Genomic DNA, 21,283 nt, shown 5'->3' with positions numbered 1-21,283 from the left:
CAGGTCTGGCAAAAAAAAAAAGCAGAAGTGGTGCTGTGGCTCAATGTTGGTAGAGTGGTAGCCTTGAGCCAAAAAGCTCAGGGATAATGCCCAGGCCTAGGGTTCAAGCCCCACAACTGACAAAAAAAAAAGATTTTATAAAATTTTGGGGAGGAGTATGTTTAGTTGGTTAAAATTTATTTTACAGAAGATGTATATACTATGCTATTTCTCATTTCTTTTGCTGCCCCTTGGTTATCTCATATTGTTACAGTAGCTTACCTTGTTATCTGATATATTGTACATATATTTCTTTGTTTGTTTGAAATAGGATAGGGAAAGGGGGAAAACAAGATGAGGGGCGGGGGGAGGGAAATGGGGACAAAAACATGAGAAAGAGTAGCAATGTTTGTGAAGTAGTACACCTTTTATCTGGCAAATATAATGTAACCCTTCTATTAATTACAATAAAAATATATTAAAAAATAAATAAAAGGGGGTAAATTTTTTTAAAAAAGATGTAATTGGCTTGATTGAACAAAGCCAGTTAGCTTTAATCTGTTTCCTTGAGCCACATGGCCAGTTAATTTACCTATTTATTCACTTCAACCAATATGATATGGGAATAGGTCTTTGACAGTAATTTGTAGCACAGGTTATATAGTTTGAGAATAACATTTTATTTTAAGGATTTTATTGAGTGGAAAATATGAATCTTAGAAATAGTGTCTCAATTTCTGTACTGCTTATGTGTAATTTTTTGTAATGGGCTTCTATACTTTACAGTCTAAAAAATACCAAAACAACAGAATTACAAAAATCAAATCATACTAACGATTGTTACTAGGCAAAAATACTGGTGTTTTGTTTGTTTGCTTTTGCTTATTCTAAAGGATCAAGTTCTCTAAGAAATACCGAATATTTTAGTAATGTGAGGTAGATTGTCATTCATGTAATATAGGTGTAAATTATGGCACATTAGAAATATAAGGGACCTAACTTCATCTTCCTTATCTGGCAGATAAGCCCTCTTTTGCAATGAAAGTTGGAGAAGAGGGTCCTTGCATCTTCAGTTACTGTCTTCTGCAATTTCCTATTGAGAATCTGTTTTGTCTTTGGTTGTTGCACAGATGGGCCCAGGCTGCACAAGACCTTCAAATAGTATATGAAAACTTAACTGGTGATGTCTTAGTATCAGCAGGAGTAATAGCCTATCTTGGTGCTTTCACCTCTGGCTTTCGACAAATATGTACAGAAGATTGGAGTTTGATGTGCAAGGTAGTAGCTTTATATTTAGTAAATTTTGTTTCAGAACATTTAGAGTGTATTTTGGGATATTCATAGAGATAATAAGGACAGACAAAGGAAGAAGCAAATGAAAATACTTTCTTTTTCTTTGTTTCTTCCTTGACTAGTAAAATAGTTCTATATTCAATTTTTAATTGTTTTTTCCCCTGATCCTTAGAGTTAGTACCCTATACCTAATGATAGGGTATATTTTATTTTATTTTATTTTTATTTTTGTGAGTCATAGGGCTTGAGCTCGGCCTGGGCATTGTCCTTGAGCTCTACAGCTTAAGGCTACTGACCTACCCTTGAACCAAGCCCCACTTCTCGTTTTCTAGTGGTTAATTGGAGATAAGAGTCTCTAGTCCTTTTGTGCCCGGGCTGGTTTTGAACCTTGATCCTCAGATCTCAGCCTCCTGAGTAGCTAGGATTACAGGTGTGAGCCACTGCACCCAGCTAGGGTATATTTTGTTTATTTTATTTTTTTTGTCAGTTGTGGGGCTTGGGAGCTGTCCCTGACCTCTTCAGCTCAAGTCTACTGCCCTACCCCTTGAGCCACCACACTACTTCCAAATCTATACTTTTTTTAAATTTTTCTTTTTTTTTTGCCAGTCCTGGGCTTGGGCTCAGGGCCTGAGCACTGTCCTTGGACTTTCTCAAGGCTAGCACTCTACCACTTTAGCCTCAGCACCACTTCCGGCTTTTTTCTATCTATGTGTGTGGTACCGAGGAATCGAACCCAGGTCTTTGTGCATGCTAGGCAAGCACTCTACCACTAGGCCAAACTCCCAGCCCCAAATCTATATTTTAATTGTAAAGTATTTTACTTAGCAAATTGAGAACAAAAACCAGACTATTATTTATTTCTTATAGGATAAAAAAATTCCATGTTCAGAGGAATTCTTATTGAGTAAGACCCTGGGTGATCCAGTAAACATTAGAGCCTGGAATATTGCTGGATTACCAACAGATACCTTTTCTGTAGATAATGGAGTGATTGTTAATAACTCTAGGCGGTGGTAAGTAACAACAAATTTAACATTTTCCATTATTTTATTTTAAAGTTTTCAAGCATATATAAAAAGTTAAAAAAAGATAAATTCTAGTCTTCATGTGCCACCTACTAGATTCTGCAGTTAGCAGTATGTTGTATTTGCTGCTTTATTATTTTAGTATAATATGAAAACATGTATTTCTGTCCACATATTTCCCCATGCATATCAATATTTGTTTATCTTTTCCTTTTCATTGTAAAACTTGCATGTGATTTTAAAACACACAAAATGTAAATATACCATGTGGTAAGTTCCCAAAATGAATGTACCCGTGCAACCCAAATCAAGAACACATCAGGTACTGAAGGCTCATACCTATAATCTTAGCTCCTCAACTGGATGAGGGCAGAGAAGGACTGACTGAGATTTGAAGCTAACCCAGGCAGTGAAGAAAGCACATGCAGAGTAAGTATGTTCAGTGCAGTGACAGCTGTTAACCCACTGCTGTTGACAAAATTTATTCATGATGGTATAATTGACATTATACTGTTGAGTCAGTCACATAGCACCTATGACACAGAGACTTTCTTTTTTTTATTGCCAGCCCTGGGGCTTGAACTCAGGGCCTGAGCATTGTCCTTGGGCTTTCCCAAGGCTAGCGCTCTACCACTTGAGCCACAGCACTACCTCTGGCTTTTTCCATGTATGTGGTACCAAGGAATCAAACCTGGGTCTTTGTACCTGCTAGGCAAGGACTCTACCACCAGGCTAAACTCCTGGCCCCACAAAGACTTGATCTGTGATTCAGCTAGTTCAGTACTTAGATCAAGATTGAGGTTGTTGCTGGGAGTTTAGCCTAGTGGTAGAGTGCTTGCCTAGCATGCACAAAGACCCAGGTTTGATTCCTCGGTACCACATACATAGAAAAAAGCCAGAAATGGTGCTGAGGCTCAAGTGGTAGAATGCTAGCCTTGAGAAAGTCCAAGGACAGTGCTCAGGCCCTGAGCTCAAGCCCAGGACTGGCAAAAAAAAAAAAAAAAAAAAAAGATTGAAGTTGTTTTTGACAAATGCAGTAATTCTTTTTGTAAGGCAACAAAAGTTCAACACCTCCATCTATAGTAATTTTAGTGTAAGTTTCTCATTGATAAAATGTCTGTCATGCAAGTGATAGCAGTTTCTCTCCCTATTCAAGCTCTACATTTACCCATGAATGAAAATGGCCAATTGGGCTGAATTTGTTATACCTATTGTCATCACAGGCCAGAGAAAATAATTAGAAATCTACTGCAGAGTCCTTCAATACTTTTTCAGTATCTGTGCTAAATCAGTAATTTGATCTGAGATAGTTCTCTTGAGTCAAACACTATGAATCAACTTTAATCTTTGTGGTGCTAACAAACTTTGCAGCAGCCACTAAGCACTGTCACAGATTTTGCTTGTATAACAAGCCTCAGGTCCTTTGCAATTAGCTTGCTTGCTAAGTCATTTGTCTGAATAATATTGTCTCTGTTTCAATGAGACCTAGTAAAACCAACTTGTGGTTTCAAACTCTGGAGGAACATTCTTTTTTAAAGTTTTTAAAAATTAAATTTAATTTTATTGTAAAGGTGATATACAGTTGGGTTACAGTTACATAAGTAGTGCATTTCTTGTCGAACAGTGTTACCCTTCCCTCCTTTTCTCCCATTTTCCCTCTCTCCAATTCATTTTATACAGATATATTTGGCATAATTGAGTTGAGCATGTTTTGAGATTTAATGACACACAGATTGGCTCTTTTCATTAATGCTAACACACCATCATACTTAGGTTTGCCTTTGACTCCAAAAAAATGAAATCATTTGTCCATTTCTTGTAAAGATTGAAACTTTATATCAACTTGTCATTGTAGAATGTCATAAAATTTAAGTTTTAATACCTGTCGTGTGTGTGTGTGTGTGTGTGTGTGTGTGTGTGTGTGTGTGTGTGTATGTGTGTGTTGCCAGCAGCATGACTGTTTTGCTTTGATTTGCTTGGATACAGAATGTACTCAACATTTTATCATTGATCCTTGGTGTTTTTTCTGTGTGCTGTAATGCTTCAATTTTCATTTGGGATTCCTTTTTTTTCAAGGATTGTAGATACATGGATAAAAGTTGGGTTGGAGAAATCTTCTGTGTTGACACAGTCATCTGAGGCAAGGCCATTCATGCCAGGAAGCATCTAATTATATCTCATATCACCATCATTAGATTGCTGTAATTTCACCACAGTGTTTTAACACTTCTGTAATGTGTACACTTCCAGACTGCCTGACATTGGCTGGCCTTTGAGTCACTATAATACAGGCAGATGGGCAACGGGGCAAAAAAGGAGACGCATAAGTGTCTGTCTGTCATATACTTATAAGGCTGCAGTTTATCCCATAATGGATGTTGCCTGCTTGTCCCTCAAATTTATGTTGTTATATTTATTAATATATTAGATATTATTATATTTATATTAAATAAATATAAATTTATATTCTATGGAAAAAACCCACTAGATTTATTGAATTTTAAGTCCCACCTACAATTGCCTTAAAATGACCAGACCAAATGATTTGACAGATCTTATACAACCCACAGATGAAATCCTACTTTAGGTATGATTTCAGCACAATTTGAACTGAGAAAGAAAACGACTAGGTACCTAGTTTTGTCTTGGAGCAGGAAAGAAAGTCAAAGAGTATACTTGTCTTGGAGTAGTTGATTTATAAACCTGTTCCTTTGTGTCTGACTTACTTTACTTAATAGGATTTTTTTCCAAGTGTTTCCATTTCATCCTTTCTGATGGCAGCATAGAATTCCATTGTATATGTATACAACATCTTCTTGGTCCACTTACCTACTGAGGGGCATCTGGGTTGGTTACATATCTTAGCTATGGTAAATAATGCTGCAGTAAATATGGTTGAGCTGGTAGGTTTAACATGGCCTTGTTTGAAGAAATTTGGGTAAATGCCCAGGAGTGGGATTGCTGGGTCAAAAGGGAAGTCTTTTGAAGAACTGCCACACTGCTTTCCAGAGCAGTTGAACAATTTTACATTGCCACCAATGATGTATTAGTGATTCCTTCTGGCCACATCTCCATCAGCATCAGTTATTATTATATTTCTTTTTTCACTAGTCCTGGGCCTTGAACTCAGGGCCTGAGCACTGTCCTTAGGCTTTCTCAAGGCTAAAGCTCTACCACTTGAGCCTCAGCACCACTTCTGGCTTTTTTCTATGTATTTGGTGCAAAGGAATCAAACCTGGGTCTTCATGCAAGCTAGGCAAACACTATACCACTAGGCCAAACTCCTGGCCTTGTTTAGATTTCTTGATAATGGCCATTCTAACTGAGGTGAGGTGGAATCTCAAAGTTGTTTTTATTCACATTTCTTTTATGGCCAGAGATGTTGAGCATCTCATTGTGTGTCTATTGGCCATTCTTTCATTTCCTTTTTTTTTTTTTTTTGCAGTTGTGGGTCTTGAACTCTGGGCCTAGGTGCTGTCCCTGGGGCTCTTCAGCTCTAGCACTTGAGCCATAGTGCCACTTCCAGTTTTCTGGTGGTTAACTGGAGATAAAAGTCTCTTGGACTTTTTGTGCCTGAGGTGGCTTTGAATCATGATCCTCAGATCTCAGCCTCCTGAGTTGCTAGGATTTTAGTTGTGAGCCACCGGCACATGGCCCTTTTACTTTTTAACAAGACTTTTGTGAAGACAGATCCTGATAATACATATGAAAATCTCAATATTTATAAAGATGAATGGTGATATCTGATTTAAATTACATACTTTTAAGAAATTGCACCATTTATATATTCCTTAGAAGTTTTCTTTCTGTTTCTAGGCCTTTAATGATTGATCCCCAGGGTCAAGCCAATAAATGGATCAAAAACTCTGAGAAGGAAAATCAACTTAATGTTATTAAGCTATCAGATTCAGACTATATGAGAACATTGGAAACCAGTATTCAGTTTGGACTTCCACTTCTATTAGAAAACGTTGGTGAAGAACTAGATCCATCTCTGGAGCCCTTACTACTTAAACAAACTTTTAAACAAGGTAGAATGCAGTTAATATTACTTGGTAGAACTGAAAAAGGTTTGAGTTATTTTTGAGGGTTAAAAGACAAATGCTACATAAAGATAATGCCAGTATTTCAGAAATTCTGTATCATTGTTGTTGAAAATTTGTCTCAAGTTAGCAGGAATGAACCTTGATTTATTCCTGGAAAATACTCTTTCTTCTTTACCTTAACTATTGGTATGTAGACTTCTGTTCTACAGAGAACATTCAGAAATAAGAAATAATTTGTAACTTTTGGCCACACAGAATCCATTACTATGAATAGTGATATTGGATAGTGATATGGACCAGTGTCGTGTTTAACTAAACATTGGCCACTTACAATCTTACTATTTATGAAAATTTTATCTCTTCCAAGTCTAGTACCTTTAAGAACTTCAGTAATACACAGGTATTTTGGAATCATGATTGAAATGTAGTTGAAAGGAGCTCTTGATTTATAAAGTTCCATGATAGAGAAAATGTCCTATAACTACTCCAAGATGAGTCCTATTATGTTGTTACTTAATCTATGTGTCTGTGACTTTTTACACACCTATTTCTACTTCAGATTTCTTTAGGATATTTTACTCATAACCTGAACAGGCATTATATAACTTTTAGTTACTTACTATACATTCTTTTTCTGAAATGTAGGTGGCATTGATTGCATTCGACTTGGTGAAGTCATTATTGAGTACTCCTTTGATTTCAAATTTTATATCACCACAAAGCTAAGAAATCCACACTACATGCCAGAACTGGCTACAAAAGTTTCTTTGCTCAATTTCATGATAACCCCAGAAGGACTTGAAGATCAGTTACTAGGTATTGTTGTTGCAAAGGAGCGGTACGTATCTTCTTAGATGCCTCCAATGATTTAGAGTGGTTTGTTCTTAAGTAGCTGTACAAAGGAGTTCCTATTCAACTTTATGTTGTAAGTATAATACATATAATCAATGTTACTCCTTCCACTATTCTCATCTGTTTCAACCCCACCCATCCTATCAAGTTACTTGTTTCCATTTTAACATATGAAATTGAAATATTGACTATCTGCTTACCTTAAAGAGGAATATTTGTAGGTCATTAATATTTTCATTTTGTGATATTTTGAAAGTGGTAAATGTTATACTTTGCAATTTGAAGTTAAATAATTCCTTTAAATTTGCCATATAAGCCAACTATGATATATTAGAGTTATAATGATGGTCATCCTGACTTCTGAGACTTAGGCTTCACATGTAGGAATCTATGCTATACACATAATTTAAAAAAATACACTTTTGCTGGGTGCCAGTGGCTTGTACCTGGAATCCTAGCTACTGAAGCTGTGAGCTAAGGATTTAGTTTTGAAGCCAACAGGAAAGCCTGGGAAATTCTTATCTTCAGTTGTTGACCAAAAGAGCTAGAACACTTGGTTGCTCTGGAGTAACAAAGCTCAGTGACAGTGTCCAGGCTCTAAATTCAAGTCGCAGGTCTGGCGTATACAAACATACACATGCACACAAAAATGTATTCTAATACTTTTGTACAGAATTTTTATAAAGCTAGAAGGAACAAGAAAGAAAAAAGTAGGGTAAATAACTACATATAGTAGGCATAATATTTTATTTAAAATTTTATGAATGAGAGCTGGAAATGTGGCTTAGTGGTAGATTTCTTGCCTAGCATGCATGAGGCTCTAGGTTTGATTCCTTAGTACCGCATAAAAAATGTATAAGTAAAATACATTTTAAAAAATTTATAAATGAGCTGGGCGTGGTGGCTCAACGACTATAATCCTAGCTACGCAAGGAGTCTGAGATCTGAGGATCAAGGTTCAAAGCTAGCCTAGGCACTAAAGTCCATGAGACTCTTATCTCCAGTTAACCACCAGAAAACCGGAAGTGGAGCGGTGGCTCAAGGGATAGGGTGGTAGCCTTGAGCTGAAGAGCTCAGGTCAGTGCCCAGGCCCAGAGTTCAAGCCCTATGACCAACAAAAAAAATTGTACATGGATATCTATAAATATAAAAAGAAAAACAAGATTAGAAAGGAACATTCCTGAATTCTAAAGTGATTTTCATAGTGTAGTAAGACTTGGGTACCAAAAAAAGATTTCTCTTCCTGTTTCATATCTTTTTTATATTTCCCCATTACTTCTCTGTAATTTTTTTTGCCAGTCCTGGGCTTGAACTCAGTGCATGGGCATTGTCCTTAAGCTTTCTCAGGGCTAGCACTCTACCCTTGAGTCACAGCACCCACTTCTGGCTTTTTCTGTGAATGTGGTACCAGGCTCAATCCTAGGGCTTTATGCATGCTAAAGCAAGCACTCTACCACTAGGCCACACTCCTGGCCCACTATGTGATATTTTCAATGAAAAAAAAAATAGTACCTGCAGCTGGTTGCTGGTGGCTCATGCCAATAACCCTAGCTAATCAGGAGGCCTGAGGATCCTGGTTCAAAACCAGCCTGCACACAAAAGTCCATGAGACTCTTATTTCCAATGAATCACCAGAAAACCAGAAGTGGCGCTGTATGCCAAGTGGTAGATCACTAGCCTTGAGCTGAAGATCTCAGGGACAGTGCCAAGGCTCAGAGTTCAAGTCCCAAACTCACAAAAAAAATAATAAATAATAAAATAATAGTAATAATAATACCTGGAGAAGCTGTAGTAAAGAATTTCTTTTTCTTTCTTTTTTTTTTCTTGCTAGTTCTGGGGCTTGAACTCAGGACCTGGGCACTGTCCTTGGACACTTTTTGCTCATGGTTAGCATTCTGCCACTTGAGCCACAGCAGCACTTCTGGCTTTTTCTATGTATGTGGTACTGAGGAATTAAATCTAGAGCTTCATGCATGCTATGTGAGCACTCTAGCACTCTATTACTAGGCCTATACTCCTGGTTCCTGTAGTAAAGAGCTTCTTCTGAAAGAAAATCTTTGGTTCTACTTGAATTTTATTTCCAATATTCCCTTGGTATAGTATTGTGACAGAACTATGTCAGACCATACTTTTTAACATGGTGTATTTTTTTGTTTGTTTGCTTTTTTTTTTTTTTGCAGTCCTGGGCTTGAGCTCAGGGTCTGAGCACTGTCCTTGGACTTTCTCAAGGCTAGAGCTCTACCACTTGAGCCTCAGCACCACTTCTGGCTTTTTTTTTCTATGTATGTGGTACCGAAGAATCGAACCTAGGTCTTAGTGCATGCTAGGCAAGCACTCAACCACTAGGCCAAACTCCCGGCCCCTTTATGGTGTATTTTTTAAAAATATTATACCCATCTTTATTAAGATGCACATGCCGGTTTTCCCTTTCACTTAAAGAGCTAGTTGTCTGACTTGTTCTGTTTGCTAGTGCAGAAGAAATGATGAAAATGAGAGTGATCACAAAGTCAAGGAATAGATTAAAAATTTCTACTGTGAGTCACTTGTCTCACTCTGATTCCTATGTATTTGGATATACCATAAGGATAAATCTCATGTACTTTTATATTTACTTTGGTACAATGTATGTGTGCAAATACATACATATATATATATATATATTTCCTCTTCAGTTATGGCAGAAAATTTAGTTTGTGTTACATTTATGTAAAATGATTGCAAAGTTTAACATTTTGATGAATGATATTTAGAAATAAGGACTACAAGTTTATGCTAAATGTTTTTACCTATTTAGACCAGAATTGGAAGAGGAACGGAATGCTCTTATTCTTCAGTCTGCAGCCAATAAGAAACAACTAAAAGAAATAGAAAGAAAAATTTTAGAAACATTATCATCTTCAGAAGGGAACATTTTAGAAGATGAAAGTGCAATCAAAGTCTTGGACTCTGCTAAAATTATGTCCAATGAGATATCAAAGAAACAGCAGGTGAGAAAAGCAGCCTAGAAATGTTTTGACTCTAAAATTTTAATTTGCAACCAGCCTATGAAAAAATTCTATGATACGTTTCCTGGGGAAGAAAGAATTCATGAAAGAGGAAAATACTGAAACTTTTAAAACTCACAACAAAATATCTTACTTTTGAATTAATCAAAAGTGTAAAAATCCATATGTATATTTTGTTTGTAATTTTTCTCTTCTAGATTGCAGAAAAAACAGAGCTCAAAATAGCAGAGTCTCGAGAAGGCTATAGGCCCATCGCTAAACATTCTTCAGTATTGTTCTTTAGCATTGCAGACCTGGCTAACATTGATCCCATGTACCAGTATTCTCTCACCTGGTTCGTGAACCTTTACATCAACTCTATTCATGACAGGTAAACACTCTGTAGCTTCACCATCTTCCTTAGATTGGATTTTCACTATCCTTTTAAAAAAGTACACATGTATGTATTCATTGTAGAATATTAAACAGTGATAGAGGAAAAGGAGAGAGAAGGAGTGTGGGAAGAAGGAAGAGAGGAGGAAAAAAAACAGGGAGGAAGGAAAGGAACAAAAGAATGGTAATGATAGCCTTTCTATTTTAAGTTGCTTCATACCTACTTAAGATGTAGATATAGAAGTATTCATTTTAGACTTTCCTCCTCTCTTTTAAATATTCCAGCAATACACAGTTAACTTTTTCCAGCCTTAAGGTGTCCAAAAAGCTTTAGTTCCCCATTTCTGTTAGCTTGCTGCATACTTTCATTTTAATTAGTGAACGTATATAGATTTTTGGAATTAAATCTCAGTTTTGCCCCAGGAGTGGCAGGAGTAGTGCAGTAGTATAGGCAAGTCAGTTATCGTTTCTCTAATTACCTCAATTTCCTTTACCTATAAAATAGAGGTAAAGTGTCTAGTAACTAATGTATTTGTTAAGTAAATAAAATATAATTTATATATACATATAAGATAATTTATATAATTCATAAAATATAACATGGTAGCCTACTGTAATTATTTTATTACAAGATTAATTGTTAGTAGAATGATCTCCTCTGAGTGATTAAAATCACATTTGAAATTTGAATTTCAAATCGTACATGATTAAGTTCTTCAAGTTGAAGAACTGACTTAAACAGCAATAATAAGTTTCAGTGAAATGTGAAATATAAAATTGAAAATCTCATATAGTACTGGGAGGGTTTTTAAATAGAATAGTTACTTTGGAAGTTCTTCAGATATTAAACATATTGTCCATGTGATCCAGCAATCCCACTACTAGGTACATACTCAAGAGAGCTCAACTTAGAAGTACACAGAAACCCATATATATAAATATATATACATGTATATATAAATTTTTGTATTCAGAAGTTATTGTATTGGGTGCCAATAGCTCATGCCTATAATCTTAGCTACTCAGAAGTCTGAGGCCGTAGAATCTGAGTTTGAAGCCACCCTAGGCAGGAAAGTCTGAGAGACTTTATATCTAATAAATTAATCACCAAAAACTTGAAAAATGGAAAAAAGTTATTTGAGTTAAACGTTTTCCTCTTTAATCAGATGATGTTAATTATGGAATACAAGTAGGACTCCACTTAGGGAACAGTTAGGTTTATTTGCATATATATATACATATATATGCATTTTTTTGCCAGTCTTCAACCTTGAACTCAGGGCTTGAGCACTGTCCTTGGGCTTTCTCAAGGCCAGTGTTCTACCACTTGAGCCACAGCACCACTTCCATTTTTTTTTTTTAATGTATGTGGTGCCAAGGAATTGAACCAGGTCTTTGTGCATGCTAGGCAAGCACTCTACCACTAGGCCAAATTCCTGGCCCTATTTTTATATTATATGTCAAGGTTTCCCCTCATTCTTAGTGCATTAGTTTATTATAGGTTTGAATACATAAATCATCTACCCCAAAAGTCAATTCTATTTCAGAAAGAGACAGTTTCTACAGTGATAACATTTTAAAAACCTATTGAACAATATCATGATTAGAGATTGACATTAATATAATTATGATAAAAATATTTTCATCACTACAAGGAGCTACATGTTGCCCTATAGTGGCTCTACTCACTTCCTTCCCATCCTTTCATTTCCCTCTCTAGCAGAGAACCTGACACTAGTAGGTTCTAGTGTTTTTATTTTTAAATTGGCTGTTTTGGATCATTTTGGCGTAATATAAGACATTTTGGATCTTTATTACAGATGCTGTAAATCCATATTCACTTTTTCATGGAGACATGCCCTATGTTATAAAATTTGAACTGCATTCACAACAAAAAGAACCAAAAGAAATGTATAGAGAAGCCCTGTATAAATGAATAGTGAGGCCCCATGTCCCTTTAACTCTGTTTCTCAGTAGTAACATCTTGTACAACTACAGTACAGTATAGCAACCAAGAACTGACCTTGTTATAATCCATAGAGTTTATTCAAATCTCTTTGGTTTTATATTCACTTCTGTGTGCAATTTCAAATATTTTAAATAGTGACTACCTAGCTAAAAGAAAAGTTGCCTACATATTAATTCATATTACTTATTTTTTTAGTTTCACTTGACAATTTATTTTCCTTTTTCAACCTTTTAGCAATAAATCTAAAATTTTGGAAAAACGCCTGCGATATTTAAATGACCATTTCACATACAACTTATACTGCAATATATGCCGATCATTATTTGAGAAGGACAAGCTGCTATTTTCTTTTTTATTGTGTGCTAATCTTCTTCTGTAAGTTACTTGCTTCTTCTTAATTTCCTTATTTTTGAAACTAAAGTCACAAATTTAATGTGTAAATATGACTTGTCACAGAAGAATCTCATGTTGTACTTAATTTAACTAGAATTTTATTAAAACCTTTTATTAAAGCTGAGCTTTTACATCATATTTAAATGTCATGCTCCACAGTTCAGTATTCAAGAAAAAAATCTCTATGTGCAATCACTGGCATATAGTTTTTTAATTTTTTTGTTGGGGTAATATATAGAGGGGTTACAGTTACATTTGTCAGGAAGGAGTGCATTACTTCTCACACATTGTTACCCCTTCTTATGTTTTTGTCCTCATTTCCCCCTCCCCCCATCATCTTGTTTTCCCCCTTTCCCTTCCCTATTTCAAATAAACAAATAAATGTACAAACAATATACCAGGTAACAAAGTCAGATACAGTAACCACGTGAGATTATCCATGAGGAAAAAAAGAGAAAATAGTACATTAAGAACAACAATCACAAAGGTAAAGCTCTTGTTTCCATATCCTAGAGTTCATTTCATTTAGTCTCATTCTATATGACCTTATGTGCATACCTATTTAATTATTTATTTTTATTGTAATATATAGAGGGGTTACAGTTATATTTGCCAGATAGTAGGTGTAGTACTTCTCACACATTGATACCCCTTCTCATGTTTTTGTCCCCATTTCCCTCCACCCACCCCCTCCCAATCATCTTGTTTTCTCCCCTTCCCTTTCCTATTTCAAATAAGCAAATAAAGATTCAAATGAAGATTCAAAATGACAGCTATTATTTACTGCCTTTTATTCTTTCTAAGCTGTGGGAATGCATGAAATTGTGTCATCTAGTAACCTCCAGTCATTAGACAACTAGATAGAAGTTTTGAGTGGCCAAGATGGGTGCTGCTTATTATTCTAAAATATGGAGATGTGTCTAGGCCTACTTGAAACATAGATACAGTAGATGCACTTTAGGATTTCCTTTCCTCAGATAAACTTTTCATCTTGTAATCACTACCAATTTTTTATTTTTTTCATATATTTTTATTGTAATTAATAGAAGGGTTACATGATATTTGCCAGATAGATGTTGCATTAATTCCCATACATTGATACCCTTTCACATGTCTTGGTCCTCATTTCCCTCCCCCCCACTCCCACCCTCATCTTGTTTTCCCCTGTTCCCTATCCAATTTCAAATAACCAAATACAAATATATCCGATAATCAGTTCAAGGAGCTTGGGAGTAGAGTCTATAGGATTCTTTAAATACAGAAGGGTAGCAGGCTATAAAATTAACCCTCAAAAATCAACTGCCTTCCTCTATGTCAACAGTGAGAGGAATGAGGCAACAATCAGAAAAGCAACTCCTTTCACAGTAGCCTCAAAGAAAATAAAGTACCTAGGAATTAGCTTAACTAAGAATGTAAAGGACCTTTTTGATGAAAACTTTAAAACCCTGAAAAAGGAAATTAAAGCAGAACTAAGGAAATGGAAAAACCTCCCATGCTCCTGGATTGGAAGAATCAACATTGTGAAAATGACAATCTTGCCAAGAGCTATCTACAAATTCAACGCAATACCCATCAATATCCCAATGGCATTCTTTAAAGAAATAGAAAAGGCAATCCAAAATTTCATATGGAATAATAAAAGACTCCGTATAGCAAAAACACTTCTTAGCAGAAAGAACAGCGTTGGAGGAATTTCAATTCCAAACTTTAGACTCTATTACAGAGCTATAATTCTCAAAACAGCTTGGTACTGGCACAAGAACAGGCCTGAAGACCAATGGAATAGAACTGAGGACCCAGATATTAAACCACAGACCTATGGCCACCTAATCTTTGACAAGGGAGCCAAAAAAAAAAAAATAGAATGGAAGAAAGATAGCCTCTTCAACAAGTTGTGCTGGCAGAACTGGTTAAGCACCTGCAGAAAACTAAAGTTGGATCCTTCTTTGTCACCCTGCACTAGAATCAACTCCAAATGGATCAAAGACCTGGAGGTAAAAGCTGACACACTGAAAACTTTACAAGAAGGAATAGGAGATACACTAGGCCTCCTTGGCACAGGTCGAAACTTTCTTAATAAGGACCAAGAATCACAACAAATCAAAGAAAGTCTGGATAAGTGGGACTGCATTAAACTGCAGAGCTTTTGTATGGCAAAGGACATAGCTAGTAAATTAATTAGGAAGCCTACAGAGTGGGAGAAGATCTTCACCAACCATTCAGCGGACAAAGGCCTCTTATCTAAAATATATCAACAGCTCAAAAAATTGAATCACTCCAAAACTAACCTCCAAAGTAACAACCATCCCATTAAAAAAATGGGCCAAAGACTTAAAGAGAGTCTTCTCTGAAGAAGAAACAAAAATGGCCTATAGACACATGAAGAAATGCTCAACATCTCTGGTCATAAAAGAAATGCAAATTAAAACAACTCTAAGATTCCACCTCACTCCAGTTAGAATGGTCAAGATCAGGAAAACGAATAACAACAGATGCTGGAGGGGATGTGGACAGGAGGGATCACTACTACACTGTTGATGGAAGTGCAAACTCGTTCAACCACTATGGAAAGCAGTATGGCAGTGCCTCAAAAGACTAAACATAGAGCTCCCCTATGACCCAGCAATTCCACTACTTGGCATTTACCCAACCATCCGGAAACTAGGGCATACTAAATCCACTAGCACAACAATGTTCATTACAGCATTATTTACCATAGTAAAGATATGGAACCAACCTAGATGTCCCTCAGTTGATGAGTGGATCAACAAGTTGTGGTATTTGTACACAATGGAATTCTATGCTGCTGTCAGAAAAAACGACATCGCCTCATTTGTTAGGAAATGGAAAGACTTAGAAAAAATCATATTAAGTGAAGTAAGCCAGACTCAAAGGAACTTAGGCTCAATGGTTTCCCTCATTTGTCATAAACAATAGAAACCTTGGGCTCTACTAGCAGAGATTTGCAATAGAGCAAAACCTTGATATATAAGGCCATATAGTATGAAGCTAATTGAAAGGACCTCCAGGATTTTGAAACAAAAGCCATATAATGAATATTTGTTGTCCTTAATGTACTATGTTATCTCTCATCTCTTTTGCTGTCCCTTGGTTATATCATATTTTTACAGTATCTCACTTTGTTATCTGATATATTGGATATATTTGTATTTGGTTATTTGAAATTGGATAGGGAAGGGGGGAAAACCAAGATGGGGGGGTGAAGGGAAGGGTAATGGGGACCAAGATTTGTGAAAGGGTATCAATGTATGTGAATTAATGCACCTTCTATCTGGCAAATCTCATGTAACTCTTTTATTAATTACAATAAAAAATATTTGAAAAAAAACAAATATATCCGATATATCAGATAACAAAATGAGATACTGAAACAATATGAGATAACCAAGGGACAGCAAAAGAGATGAGAGATAACATAGTACCTTAAGAACAACAATCATTCATTATATGGCTTATGTTTCTATATCCTAGAGATCCTTTCATTTAGCATCCTACTATATGGTCTTTTATATCAAGGTTTTGCTCTATTGCAAATCTCTGCTAGGAGAGCCCAAGGTTTCTACTGATTATGACAAATGAGGGAAGCCAATTTTTAAGGAGTTGGCAGGGTTGGACTTTCTTGTTTCTTCTTCAGACACTTTCAGAGGAGAGGGAAGATAGCTCCAGGTAGGCTTCCACTTCCAAGGGCTTGTAACTTATTACCTAAAAGGAGAGGTAGTGAGAACGAAGTTTGAATGCTTTATCAGTTGCTTCTTAATTTCAGTTCCCAAGTCTGGCCCTTTTGATATTTGTTGAAAATAATACAATTTTCACATAGCCTCATCTACTTTTCCTGTCTTGATTCTCCCCTTTTCTTCATATATTTTTATTGTAATTAATAGAAGGGTGACATTATATTCACCAGATAGAAGGTGCATTACTTCACAAACATTGATATCCTTTCTCATGTTGCTTCTCCTTTAAAAATCAGCAATTTACTATAGCTCTTATTTTGAGAATACAGGGCAAGGAAAGAAATTGAATACCAGGAACTGATGTTTCTTTTAACGGGAGGAGTAAGTCTTAAGAGTGCAGAAAGAAATCCAGATCCAAGTTGGCTACAGGATAAAAGCTGGGAGGAAATTTGTAGAGCAAGTGAATTTCCTGCCTTCAGAGGACTCAGGTAATTGCTTATATTTGATGGTTTTACATTAAATATTAATGGATAAATTTGTTATCTAGTGATTATTTCCCATGTTTCCTCAAATTTATTGTTCTTAGTCCTTTGCATAAACATTTTACAAACTAAAGTACCAGTACCAAAAAAATCCAAGCTAATTTTCTTTGTACCTGAGTCCTTGATATCCAAATCATCATAATAGAAGCAGAATTACTAACAACTTACATACATTCTGTATGTATGGTGCCCCAACAAAGATACATTCAGGAGTGCCTTAAACTTTCCCCACTTAAAAGCAGTCATCTTCCCATCTAATACCTGTGAATGACAATAAAGGGAAAATCCTAGAGATCTGTGGTTGAGTTTGATGGTGATGGTGAGTGTGAGAAGGCCAAGTTTACCTTTTTGTAAAGATTAAATATGACCTCCCTGTCCTCTCCATCCCAGCTGGCTTTCTCAGTTATACCTACATGTCTTCCTAGCACCCAGCACTGACTGCTTGGTCTCACCATTAGATTTCTTCAAACGGCTTTTGTGAAATAATAACATTTAATTGAGTTATTTTAGTTTTTGTCAATCTTCAGTCCTTAACAAAATAACTGTTTTGCTTTACTTTTTAAAGCAGAACATAGAGAACCATTTTGAGGAATTGAACAAAAAGGAAATAACTACTTTGTTATGAAAAAGATTTTCATTAATTGTTTAATTGAAATAATTTTATAAAGCATCCTCTTATAGAACATTTAGTGCCTTGCTTCTAGCAGCTGGATAGATGGGATCTGTGTGCTCTGGGCATCATTTAGAATGTCCTCATTAAAAATGGAAATAAGTTACTCTTTACTCTCTTAAGTCAAATCACATTCCCTCAGGCAGTACCTGGAATACTTAGTTAGCTATAGTGGGAATACTAAAGTTATGTAAGGTGGCCATATACAACTCCAGTGCTCCCCAGAAATCCCTGAGCCAAGGAAAGAAGGCTGTGCTTGCAATGTTGCAATGAAGGTGAGGTATAGTTACAGTTCTGAACATATAGTAACTGTGAAGTGATTTTTGTATAGCAGTCTTAACTCATTGTTAACAGGATTCCTCCTATTTTGTGTATATGCCAGGGCAATGTGATAATCACTCATGTGACTGTCATATTGGTTCATAGTATCCTTCAGGCACACAGCTTGATCCTTCAAGCATGTCTAATTACTATTCAATGGAAATTCCCACAGAGGTTGCTGCTGAGTTGTGGAATGGGGAGAGTGATCTTCTAACCCCCTTCTTGGCAATGCAGAGCACTGGTAGAGATTGCTCCATAATGTTAACCATTAAAAGAAGAGAAGCCCAGAGTATAAACTACTGGACCATGGTATCATAGTTGGTCCTACTTGATCGTCTTCACATCAGTCAGATCAGTAAGATCTGCCTGAGACAAGCACATACTAAAATAGTTATTTGCCTGGATGTTCAGGGGCCACACATAATACCAGATATCAGGGATCTGGAAACTTTAGAGCAAGCCAGGCTGGTCTGTACCTGGGAAATTCCTAAAGTGATAGTTGAAGTTTCTGTGAGACCTGTGAGGCACAATACAGCATGGGAACTCAAATGAACCCAGTAAAGCTTAACACATAGAATTCATCTTCCATTTGATGAAGTATAAGCATGCACCTTCAGCATGAGGTATTTGGGCTATTCAGATTGCTGATGGTACACTTGGAGCCTCTAACTTCAAATCCCATTCTAGCTACTTTCTTTTGCCCTGCTTTCCCTTTTCTCTGCTGCTGGTGCAATCCTCTCTTTCCCTTTACTTTGCCAGATGCTCTCCTTTATGAAAGGTTTACATTTTGGGGGTCAGGCAAAAGCAGTATTTTTTTCAGAGTCAAAATAATACCCTTTTAAAGATGGTACAGGAGAACTGCCAGGGACACTGGATGATGTCAAAGGAGACTTGTTATCACTGTGGCCAGTCTGGCAGGCTGTGTGTTACTCATTATACCTATACATCTCTTTCGAGTAAAGGTGTTGAACCACACATTTTATTGATGGTTTCTTTCATATCTTCTACTCTACCAGCTGCTTTTATTCATCTCCATTCTTGATTAACAGGTACTTTCTGCTACATTTTTTGTGCATATACTTCCAATATTTCCCCAGATATATGTTTTTTATTAGCTTATTTAAGTTTCAGGGGAAGGAGATTTTATTGTTACATTTTCACAAACATTTACATTGTACTCCAATCAATTCTACCCCTCTGTCACTTTCTTTTCCCTCTTTCTCCCCACTCTCCAAATTTCAACAACTTTCACTGATGTTTTCATAGTTGCAAGCAATCTATTTCAACCAAGTTCACCCTTTTTCAAATCCAGTGATGTAGAAATGGCCCTGTCGCTGTCTTATTTCCTCTCCTTGCTCAACGATCTCTTCTAAAATATTTCCCAATGAAAATAATAATAATAATACTTTTTCCACTAGGGAACATTTTCATGAACATAAAGATGAATGGAGGGAAATCTATGACAGTAAAGAGCCATACAATGTGAAGCTTCCAGAACCAATGGACAAGAATTTAAATGAACTACAGAAAATAATAATTCTCAGGTGTTTAAGACCTGATAAGGTAAAAGACAAATAAGTTCTGTTTGGAATTGAGATAATTTGTCATTTGTCAAGTATCAGTCTTAAAGATACAATAATGTTCTGCATAATGGTATTTCAGTCTTTCAGTCAAAGATTTCAATTCAGCTTTTGCCTTTTGAAGATACTTTTTAAGGTTTATTAGTGATGACCAACCTTTCTTTTTTCCAGTCCTGGGGCTTGAAGTCAGGGCCCGGGCACTATCCTTGGGCTTTCTCAAGGCTGGCATTCTACCACTTGAGCCACAGCACCAATTCTGGCTTTTTTTGTGTATATGGTACAGAGGAATCAAACCCAGGGCTTCGTGCATGCTAGGCAAGCATTCTACCACTAGGCCATGCACCTGACCCCCAACCTTTTCCTTTCCTCCACCCCTCCCAATCATCTTGTTTTCCCCCCTTCCCTTTCCTATTTCAAATAAATAAACATATATACAATATACTAGGTAACAAAGTCAGATACAGTAACCAGATGAGATTGACCAAAGGGCAACAAAGGAGAAGAGAAATAACAGTACATTAAGAACAACTGCACAAAATAAAGCTCTTGTTTCCATATCCTAGAGATCCTTTCATTTAGTCTCATTTTATATGACCTTATGTGCATAGTTTTTGAGCTATTGAATCCTCTGCTAGGAGAGTCCTAGATGTGTACTAATTATTACAAATGAGAATATTGAGAATCAGATTGTCATAGAGAATAACTAGAAGTTCTTTAATCCTTTTCTGGCTTTTGCTATGTTAGTTATAATCTAGAATTTTATGACAAAAATCATTTTAAGATTTTATGTATAAAATTATATCATACTTTTCAGTTTGTATATAAATTAATCATTTCAATTATGCTTTTAATGGTTTTTTCCAGAACTGAGCATACAAAAAACATTATCACCATTGTTATTGTCAGGATTTTGGTTCATAGTGACTAGATCATGGTACTATTTTACTCAATAAAGTTATGAATTTTGCCGAAAAGCAAAACAACAACAAAAACACTAGGCCAACCAGATATCATGGATAACTTTTTTATATAACCATGTGATAAGTAAAAAGTGATATCTAAGTGCAGTTAAATTTGTGTTTTGCTTGTTGAGTTACTTGTTTTGACTTAGAGATAGGATTTTGCTCTATAACTTAGGCTAGCCTGAACTGGCTATAGAGCCCAGGTCAACTGCAAAGTCTCAGTTCTCCTGCCTCAGTATAACAACTGCTGGGATTGCAGACTTTGTTTCTTGAGACCATCCAGAAGCTCAGGTTCTTATTCTTATATTTGAAAATTCTCTTAGAATGTAAGCTCCATCAGCAAGATTGGAGCTGCCTTGGGAACATTACATCTGCTTAAAGAAAAAAGTGTTGAAGTCAGTCAGCTTTCTTAAATTTGATCTGAAAGGTACATATATAATTTGTAGCTGTGTCCCTTTGGCCAAAACAGTCATGTGGCAACACTAGCAGAAAGAATGTTGGGAAACAGGTAGGGTTCTGTTACCAAAATGAAACTAAGTCAGTGGACAGTTTTCAGTCTCTGCTGTAATGAACAAGCTT

The 21,283-nt window shown here is 36.1% G+C and overlaps 1 protein-coding gene across 2 annotated transcripts in view; it reads left to right on the top strand.

Annotated features, from left to right (window-relative positions):
* Window positions 1–21,283, top strand: part of Dnah12 (dynein axonemal heavy chain 12) — a 160,908-nt gene that overhangs the window by 102,279 nt on the left and 37,346 nt on the right. For both annotated transcript variants that reach the window (XM_090322530.1, XM_090322537.1), the window contains exons 53-61: window positions 1,110–1,257; window positions 2,140–2,285; window positions 6,114–6,328; window positions 6,989–7,181; window positions 9,990–10,182; window positions 10,398–10,570; window positions 12,776–12,916; window positions 16,959–17,117; window positions 19,581–19,725. In XM_090322530.1, the coding sequence (XP_090178656.1) occupies window positions 1,110–1,257; window positions 2,140–2,285; window positions 6,114–6,328; window positions 6,989–7,181; window positions 9,990–10,182; window positions 10,398–10,570; window positions 12,776–12,916; window positions 16,959–17,117; window positions 19,581–19,725 (1,513 nt within the window). The remainder of the gene's footprint in view (window positions 1–1,109; window positions 1,258–2,139; window positions 2,286–6,113; window positions 6,329–6,988; window positions 7,182–9,989; window positions 10,183–10,397; window positions 10,571–12,775; window positions 12,917–16,958; window positions 17,118–19,580; window positions 19,726–21,283) is intronic.

Source organism: Megascapheus bottae, chromosome 2 (genome assembly GCF_031878675.1).
Source record: "Megascapheus bottae isolate mThoBot1 chromosome 2, mThoBot2.hap1, whole genome shotgun sequence".
In the NCBI taxonomy this organism is placed as follows: domain Eukaryota; kingdom Metazoa; phylum Chordata; class Mammalia; order Rodentia; family Geomyidae; genus Megascapheus; species Megascapheus bottae.
Note: the sequence above shows the minus strand (reverse complement) of the source record. Positions and strands in the feature narration are given on the sequence as shown.